General features: G+C 33.2%; 2 protein-coding genes across 2 annotated transcripts; both read right to left on the reverse strand.

Moving 5' to 3' along the window:
- Positions 1-1,101: 1,101 nt before the first annotated feature.
- LOC125606993 lies at positions 1,102-2,831 on the reverse strand. The gene is made up of 3 exons (XM_048776375.1): positions 2,822-2,831; positions 2,323-2,744; positions 1,102-1,806 (listed from the first exon to the last, which is right to left on the reverse strand). Exons 1-3 carry the CDS (start codon positions 2,829-2,831, stop codon positions 1,102-1,104), a joined length of 1,137 nt encoding a protein of 378 aa, XP_048632332.1.
- LOC106441832 lies at positions 2,749-5,491 on the reverse strand. The gene is made up of 2 exons (XM_022691352.2): positions 3,747-5,491; positions 2,749-3,493 (listed from the first exon to the last, which is right to left on the reverse strand). The coding sequence occupies exons 1-2, from the start codon at positions 4,209-4,211 to the stop codon at positions 2,897-2,899; spliced, it is 1,062 nt and encodes a 353-aa protein (XP_022547073.2). The 5' UTR covers positions 4,212-5,491; the 3' UTR covers positions 2,749-2,896.
- Positions 5,492-9,571: the final 4,080 nt, after the last annotated feature.

Genomic DNA, 9,571 nt, shown 5'->3' on the forward strand with positions numbered 1-9,571 from the left:
TGTTGAACACTTGCTTGCTGTCCGAGAGGAGAACGCGTATACTCTGAGAGTCCAACAAATTGATGGATGGAAGTTCTTTGTGAAAGGTGGCAATAGGGACTGTAATGTTGATCTGGAACTTCAAAAGTGTGATTGTGGTGTCTATCAAGTCGAGAAAATACCTTGCTCTCATGCTATAGCAGCTGGAACAGCAGCTGGTGTGCATGTCTCCACACTTGTGTGGCCGGTCTACTCAAAGGATACTTTGTTTGCAGGATACTCAGAGAATATAGATCCTTGTGTTGGACAACTTGTTGAGGCACGCACATGCTTTCCTCCGGAAGTAAAGCGTGGTCCGGGGAGACAGAAGAAATCAAGATGTCAATCTTGGTTGGAGCTATCCAGGATGAGAGGACGCAAACCCCGGAAGCAACACAAGGTTTATAGGTGCTCAGTCTGCAAAGAAACTGGCCATAAGCGTCCACAATGTAAGAACTGACGTGGAAGACCTTTAAGTAAGTCGTCCAGAAGACCTTTAAGTAAGTCGTCCAACGTCTTAACTAGAATTTTCTTCTGGTTAGTCGTCCAGAAGACCTTTAAGTAAGTCGTCCAGAAGAACTTCTGGTTAGTCGTCCAGAAGACCTTTAAGTAAGTCATCCAGAAGACCTTCTGGTTAGTCGTCCAACGTCTTAACTAGAATTTTCTTCTGGTTAGTCGTCCAGAAGACCTTTAAGTAAGTCGTCCACAATGATTTTCTATGTTTTATGAACTTCTCTGTAGTCGTCCACAATGATTTTCTATGTTTTATGAACTTCTCTGTAGACTCTATGTTATGAATTTATATGTTTTATGAAATTTTCTTTGTAGACCTTCTATGTTAAATCGTCCAAACTAATTCCAACAGTGCAATTTAAAAAAGACAAGTTAAACATTACATATTCCGAAAGGTTACTGCACTACCAAACTAATTTCCTAAGGAATTCTAGTTTGGTATGAGGATAGGTTACAAAAAACATCATCCTATCCTGACCCTGTTAACATCCCCTAATCTACCTAACAACAGTACACAAAAGCATCAAGTTCAAATACAATCGCAACAGCACACAATAACACATCCAATATCTAATCATACGTTGCCAGGTTCTCATCATTGTCTTGGTTTTCCCATTCATGGCACATAGGAAGCTCTCGAAATATATCCAGCGCCATCTTCTCCCTGATGGTCTTCCCGTGTTTTTTGTCAAACGCGGTGGGAAATTCTATCCCAAGAGCATGACATTCGATGTACTTCAGAGTGAAGGTGCCACAATCACCAGCTCGGCACTGAGGTACTCCAACGGTTTGTCTCGCATATGTGTATGGCTCCAATGTGTATTGAACCTTTTGTTCGTCAGAGAGCGCACACTCAACAAGCAGATAAGGGACCATTGTGACAAAAGGCTCCATTACCTCATCGAGTTCTTCAGGGCTAATATGAGAGACAATGCTGTCCCAGACGACGATGTGCCTCTTAGGGATCGATATCCATATAGCAATCCAATGCTGGTTCTTGAAGTTCACAGGTGCATAGATATCATCCACATCCACCCCCCAAACCTTCTTAGATTGGCAAAAAGAAGGTATCAAGCCTGCATGATAATTCCACGCCCCACCAGGGAGTCTTCTTCCTAAACCGTTGGCATCAGGAGCGTCGCTCTTAAAATCAGGGTAGGAGGCCCTCCACTGCCGAGAAAATACATGATCAAGAAAGCACATTCTGTCGCTCCTGAAATGTTCTGGATGGTTTTGGTACCGTTGCCTCAGTAGATTAATAAAAGCATCCATTTGCTGCATATAAAACAATACAAGTCAAAAAACTACCAGACAACTTACAGACGACTTACGTAAGATAACTACCAGACGACTTAGAGACAACTTACAGACGACTTAGAGACGACTTAGAGACGACTTAGAGACGACTTAGAGAAGACTTAGAGACGACTTACAGACGACTTACGTAAGATAACTACCAGACAACTTACAGACGACTTAGAGACGACTTAGAGAAGACTTAGAGACGAGTTACAGACGACTTACGTAAGATAACTACCAAACGACTTATAGACGACTCACAGACGACTCACAGACGACTTATATAAGAGTAAGAAAATAGCAGAAGACTTACATGGTCGGTCAGCCATTATAGAGGACCTGATAAAATCGACTTGGACATCTACGTGGTTTTTTTTTCAGAGGCAGTTTATAAGAACTGCAAACACAAAATGTAAATAATCAAATGGAAGCTTTTTTTAATCAAATATAAATAAGCATATTTTTAACAGCAACTTACGGATCTTTTTGCACCCATGCAGTGAGCTCCTTCGACTTCATCTTGTCATAGGGTGCAAAAGGATCATAGCCTCCGCCAACCTGTTTGTTTGGAATGATCTGTTTGGCAGTGCTGTTTCCCTTAAAAGGAGTTTGCTGTGTGGGAGCAAGCTTCCTTTCTCGCACACTTTTTTTACGGAGATTCACAAAAGCAGTCTCCTTCTTTGTCTGCCTTCTAGCTTCTTCAACGAGTAAATCTGAAGCGGTGGAAACTTGTTTGTCCAATATAAGAAGGCTAGGATCATCACTCGGTAAGTTGTCTGCAGGACTCACAAGACAGAGCTCTCTCGAGGAACTCGGTTCTGTAGTAAGACTCGGTTCTTTGGCTTCATTCTGTCCTGCTTTCGCCCCATTCACACTTTCACTCTGCAATTTCGAGTTCACAGTGTGTTTAAAAACTATTAACAAAAGCCCTTACAGCAAAGATCAAATTCACACTAGAAACAAAGCACACATGTTCAGAATCAAGGCATACAGTGGTTCATGTTCATCAAAGCACACTAGAAACAAAGCACACATGTTCATCAAAGCACACAAGAAACAAAGCACATCAGTCCTGACTCTTCCTAACACTTTGCCTAGTGACTCTCTTCTCTGCAATTTTGGGAGAGGTTTTGGTACTAACCCCGGGTTCTTCAACAGGTTTTGGTGGATTTGAAGTGGTTGTAAGTTGACGATCATCAGATAAACCCCCTCTGTTGGTGATTCCCACCTTCTTCTCCACAGCTACCATCCTATCCGCCAGTAACTTGAGCTCCTTAAGGCACGTCCCAAAGCCAAGATTAATGGCATCAGATATGTCTTTCAAGGACTTTTCAATCTGCTGATGCGTCATCCCTTCACTACCCGCCGCAGGTGTCTCAGCAGAAACAGAAGACCTTTTACGAGCTTTCTTCCGAGGTCTGCTACTTTCTTCCTTCACAACACTCTCTGACTTCACGGGACTCACTTCATTCTTCACTGGACTCACTTCCATCTTCACAACCTTACGAGTACCGGTGACTGGCCAGCATTCCATGGTCCACTCCCATCCAGGATCATTAAACATGACTTTAATTATGTTATCCGCGGCAGGGTCATCTACGTCTCCGTCCCATTTTGGAAACATTTCATCAAAAGCCTTCTGAACGAAGTTCTTCACGATAGTCTGCAATAAATAAAAGATATAAACTTAGTTAAGTCGTCTGAGAAGTATTTTGTTCTCAGACTACTTAAAGTTAAGTCGTCTGAGAAGTATTTTGTTCACAGACGACTTAAAGTTAAGTCGTCTGGAAGTCTTCCAACAAAAAGACCACACAGACGACTTAAAAGTAAGTCGTCTGAGTGGTTTTGTGTTGGAAGACTTTCCACACGACTTAACTTTAAGTCGTCTGAGAAGTCTTAGGAGTGAAGTTAAGTACCTGTTTATTGATAGCAGCCTTAAAAAATTTGCGTTGTCTTTTGCCACCCTTGTAAGCCAGCAACAGTGGAGACGGTCTGTTTGGTATGGGAGACCCATAATTAGCACCCAACTCTGGCAGAGCATAGTACGCCCACACTTGGAGCACTTGTATGAACCCATCAACAGTGTAACCAGTTTGCGTCAAGTCTTTTGCCTTCAGAGAATCCATCAGCACCTTAAACGCCACTCTTCCCCATGGATAATTCTCAAATTTTTCTAAATCCATCACTAGCCTTGCAAGACTAGCTGATGTAGCGGATGAGAACTTTTTCCCTTCGATGTACCCTGCGTAGATGGCAAGGTATCCCAGCCGCATGCGATCATCCCGAGACCACTCGTCGCAGTTGTAAAATGCTTCTGTTATCTGTTCAATATTTGGCCCAGTATCGATATCAACACGCATCTTCTCCCAGAAAGCAGCCATCTCCGTCGTAACCTCACACCTTGGATTTTCCAGGTCCTTGATGTAATCGCAGTTCAGCCCAGTGAGGTGTTCAAACTCTATTAGTGAAAACCTCACATGTTGTGAAACGACAAGACTCTAGAGCTCAAACTTCTTCTTGATGTCTAGCTGGAAAGAGAGCATAAAATGTACCAGCCTTGAAGTCCAACCAAAGTCAAGCTCCTTGAATTTGATGAACACTCCTAACTTCGACGCCTTCAGATCCTCATATTCGTCAACTGTGAGACAATCACATAGAGATTTAAACAACTTCATGTCATCAGAATGATACGAAATGCTCCTGATTGCATCAGGCTCTTCTCCTAATGTAAATATCCTCGGCGGGAATTCTGGTAAATCCATTTTAAGGCCTGCAAATAATCACAAACAACCATCTCAAACAACCATCTCAAACACATAGGTTGCGCACTATGCTAAATGCTATAGAAGACTTGCAGACGGCTTCCATGAAGTGAGAAGACTACTCAGACGACTTCCAGGAAGTGAGAACACTACTTGGACGACTTCCAGGAAGTCGTCCAAGTAGTCTTCTCACTTCCGGGAAGTCGTCTGAGTAATCTTTCAGCAAAAGACTACAACAATCTCAAAATCTTTTAAACAAAAGACGAATGACTTACAGTTGGAGAATATATTGTCCGAGAAGATATGGTCGGAGAAGATGTGGCCCCAAGCCGTTACAGATCTGCAAATCGAAGGGAAAAGAAGAATCAATACTAAAATATTTAGGGTTTTCCGGCGGCTAAATGCCTTAATACATGAGAAATAACATACCGGCGGCGGAGTTTGGCAAACGAGATTTCAGATCTGAAAAAAAGAAGCGGACGGTCAGTTTAAACTACAAAAATACTCTACGGCATGAAGGAGAAACGAGATTCGTCGTAATCGGAGAGATTACCGGCGAAGATAACGGCGGAACACGACCACGGTAGGGTTTTCGTCTTATCGCCTTCGAAATCGCCGTTGGAGAGAAACGGCGCTAGGGTTTCGTAAAGTTGTGAAATAGTGAAAAAATAGCTTTTATATGTCCGGTAAATGATCCGGTTAGGTTAAAACGTACATTGGTAAAATTAAAGGTTCGGTACGATGTGGACGACTGAAATATACGTCGTCCGTGTAAATTATTCAACAGACGACTGAAATATAAGTCGTCCACACCCTAAACATAACCCCTAAACTTATTTATCTAATTAAACACTTCATAAAATCAAATCAAACTTGAAAAGTGTTTACTATACACAGAAATAAACACATATTGGTGAAAACTAATTTTTGAAAAAAAACATTTTAGTTTTCCAAGATCTAACCCTAACAATACATACAATACTACAACATATGTTTGCCAAACTCCTAAACCAAATAATATAATGATTCACTACTTCCACTCATCTATCTTCAAAACAAATCAATTTTATCATATCTTAATTTATATCACTTAAAACTGTTTATAATAACTTGATTTTTATTTTTCACGCATCAAAATATGTTTTTACAAGATTTATAAATTATTTTTAAAATAAGCTGGTACCAGACGACTTAAACTTCAGTCGTCCAGACGACTTCCAACAATTCAGACGACTCAGACGATTTACTGGGGCTATATTCGTAAAAATGGCTTCTGTTTTTTTGTTTGGTCACAAGGGGCTGAGCTGTAATTTCACTAGGCTTTTAGGTTAGTTTTGCATTTGATTCAAGTTTAGGTATAGGTTTGGGATTAAAATCAAGTTGTGGGTTAGTTTTGGCAAAAACCTCCAAAACCCCCATTTTTAGTTTCCGAAAATTTATTATCTATTCAGTTAACTTATATATAATCTTTTTACTTTTTAGCTATATTTTTTATATTGATTTCTGTTTTATTTTGAAATAAACAAAATTTTGAAACTATTGACATTTTTAAAAATATTGACATTTTTGAAAGTATTAAACTAAAATAATGATTTGTCATATTATGATTAGTTTTTTTTAATCCATGTGTTTTAAGCCATATTATTTTATATTTTCAATATCATATAACCTAAACTTTAAAAATCACGTGTTTTGAATTTATATAGTTTGAATTGTTTATATATCTTGCATTTGTAAGTTAATTATTATATTTGTAAGATATTTTATGTTAATTTCTAAAATATATTATATATTAAGTTAACTTATATATAATTCTTTTACTTTTGTAAGTTTATCATATTTAAATTGATTTATATTTTATTTTGAAATAAACGATTTCTAAGTAATATTGACATTTTTATAAATAGCAAACTAAAATGCTGATTTGTCATATTATGATTGGTTGTTATGAATCCAATGATTTGTCATACTACGAATAGTCGTTTAAATCCTACGTGAACGCCTTCAACGGCTTATAGCCTCAACTTTTATATAGTATAGACTAGATTTTATACTTGCGCGTAATAATAATTTAATTTAGTTTTATAATAACTTTTAAAATAACACTTTAATTGATTTATATAATTTTCTTATTTAAAATATGATTATTGATTTTAATATTTATTTTTATTTATAATTATACCATGTTATTAGCTATTTAGTTACTTGTATTTATAGATGCAGTAATCACGTTTATAAATATATTCATAGTTTTTGAAAATACTAAATTATATTTTAAAATATTATGTAGATTACTCAATGCATGTAAGCTGTTAATACATTATAATATTTTATCAAAAAATTATATATCTTTTATTTGAATAACATAAGCGATTAAACTATCTGCATAATATCTAATTTTGCTTTATATTCAGAAACACTTTATAATTAATGTGTGATTTTTATACACACACACACACACACACACACACACACACATATATATATATATATATATATATATATATATATATATATATGTGTAATAGTATAATATTTAGATTTAAAATTTAATAGCAACAAATATTTTGATGAACTTTAATTAATATTAAATAATCTTTGTAAGATAATATAAATTTAAAATAAACATAATGAATTAAACAAATGGTAAGTAACATTTTATTTTTTGAATTAATAATATAGAGAACCTAAAGTATAATATTTATTTATTACTTGATCTAATTATTTAGTTGTATAGTAGTGAAGCTTGTATGATTGTATAATGCATTACAATATATCATAATTTATTTTTTATATGAAATTTTTTATTTTGGTACGATAGATAATATATGTTTGTTTCGGAGTTTCCATGAATATTTTTAAGATCTTTTAAAAACTATTATATAATTTGATAAAAAATATTTCTACTTGCTAAATGCTGGCAATAAGATAATGAACGTCTTAGATAGTGTACTCATTGTAATCTTGAGATTTTATTAAATGTTATAAGTTTGTAAATTTGTATGTTTTTAGTTTGTTGATGATAAAATCATATTTATATTTCTTCTATCATTCTTTTATGTTATCCTTCGTGCTAATTTATTGTTGGTCGTCCTTATAATTTTATTAAAAATTGTAACTAACTTATTTGACATGCTTTCTTAGATTCTTTATTTTTTTCTAACTTGTAAACATTGTTCTCTAAATATTTTCTTCAACAAAACTCAACATGGAGCATCTTAAACTTTATATGTTAGATGAGGTGAATCAGACTAATGATTATAAGAATGCTTTAATAGCAGTAATTTTTAAAAATCTCGTGAATCACATCATGTTAGATTTATTTGAGTATAGCTTATTTGTTTAATTTCTATGAAGATTTTGACTGTAACTGACTATAAATGTTTTTGTACAGACATAAAATAATAGTGTTGATTAATATTTAAAGTTTTAATGGATAAATTAAATAAATTTGTTAGTTTTTTGATTGATTAAAATAATTTAAAACTCATAAATAAATTGTGGCTTGCGACCCTCTCTTTGTTCTCTTACTTAACGTCTTTCATATAGAGCGAATGTAAATTTCAAATATTTTTCTTATATTGGAATTATTCTCTACTCTATCTGATTTTTTGTTGTGATACATTTTTGGTCTATTAGATTTTGTCTTTGGCTTTGTATGTCTACATTCCATCGCGGATGTTTTACATTTTTCTTTGTACTATTTTATATTCACCGTTATTATTCATTCACTCCAAATCCTATATTCTTGATGCTTTCCTTGTTCATGAAGATTATGTTTGGTTTTTCGATTTGGATATTATTTAAGAAAACACATTTGATATTGATTTATAATTTATTTTGAAAATACACTTTTTGAAATTTTATTTTGAAGAGTATATTTCTATTTTGTGTTCTTGGAAGCAAAAATTTTGTATCTTTATATTTTATATTATTTTGGTTAATTTGTTTGTTAAATTTCCAAATATTTAATATATGTATATATATATATATATGAATCAACTGAATTTTAATGATTTATTTATTAATTTACCTTATTTGATGTTGAATTCCATTTTGTATTATCAACTTTGGAAATTTTAACATTTAAAAAAAAGTAAACTCTATTTATAATTTTTCATATTTTGATTGTTTTTTTTTTCTAATCCTATGTGTATGCTCTCAATGACTTATAGCCTCATATATAGTATATGTTATTTTTGAATATTTTCAATAGTATATAAATTAATTTACCTATAGATGTTTGAAAGTCTTGTATTCTTAATATTAATTCTTATTTTGTATTTTATTTTAATGTTACATTTCGAGAAATACTATGTACTATGTAAATTTATTTATAATGTTTTACTTTTGTTAACTTACGTTGCTTGATATTGGTTTCTATTTTATTTAAATGATTTTATAAAAAAATTTAAATCCTAATCAAAATATAATGAATTGTTTCTCACTAATTTATAGTCTTAGCTTATATATAATGTATGTTATTTATAAATGTGTTTAATAGCATATAGCCTAAATTTGAAAATCAAGAGTAAAATTTATAGTTATAATTGTTTGAATTACTGCATTTTAAATTAATTATTATTTTTATTTAATATATGTTAAATTTCGAAATTATTAATATATATATATATATTAAGTTAATATATATAATGTTTTTTACTTTTGTTATTTTGCCTTATCTGATATTGATTTTTTTATCATGAAATAAACCGTTTTTTGAAAACATTGGCATACTTAAAAATAACAAATTAAATATTTTTTTTGTCATAATATGAATGGTTGTTTAAAATCCTACGTGGAAACCTTCAATAGTTTATATTCTCAACTTTTATATAGTATAAGTATAGATTTTATTTATGAAATAATTTTTTTTTTGTAATATTGACATTTTTAGAAATAGAAAATTAAAAAAAAAACAATTCGTAGATTTTTAGTACTTTAAAATAATATGTCAGTATTCTCAATGATTTATAATA

The sequence above is a fragment of the Brassica napus genome, chromosome A1, assembly GCF_020379485.1.
Source record: "Brassica napus cultivar Da-Ae chromosome A1, Da-Ae, whole genome shotgun sequence".
In the NCBI taxonomy this organism is placed as follows: Eukaryota; Viridiplantae; Streptophyta; class Magnoliopsida; order Brassicales; family Brassicaceae; genus Brassica; species Brassica napus.

Coding starts and splice junctions, on each gene's coding strand:
- LOC106441832 (XM_022691352.2), bottom strand. CDS start 4,211: ATGGCTGCTTTCTGGGAGAAGATGCGTGTTGATATCGATACTGGGCCA. Junction 3,494..3,746: donor AGGCTGCTATCAATAAACAG/GTACTTAACTTC, acceptor TATTTATTGCAG/ACTATCGTGAAGAACTTCGT.
- LOC125606993 (XM_048776375.1), bottom strand. Junction 1,807..2,322: donor CGAAGGAGCTCACTGCATGG/GTGCAAAAAGAT, acceptor TTTTATATGCAG/CAAATGGATGCTTTTATTAA.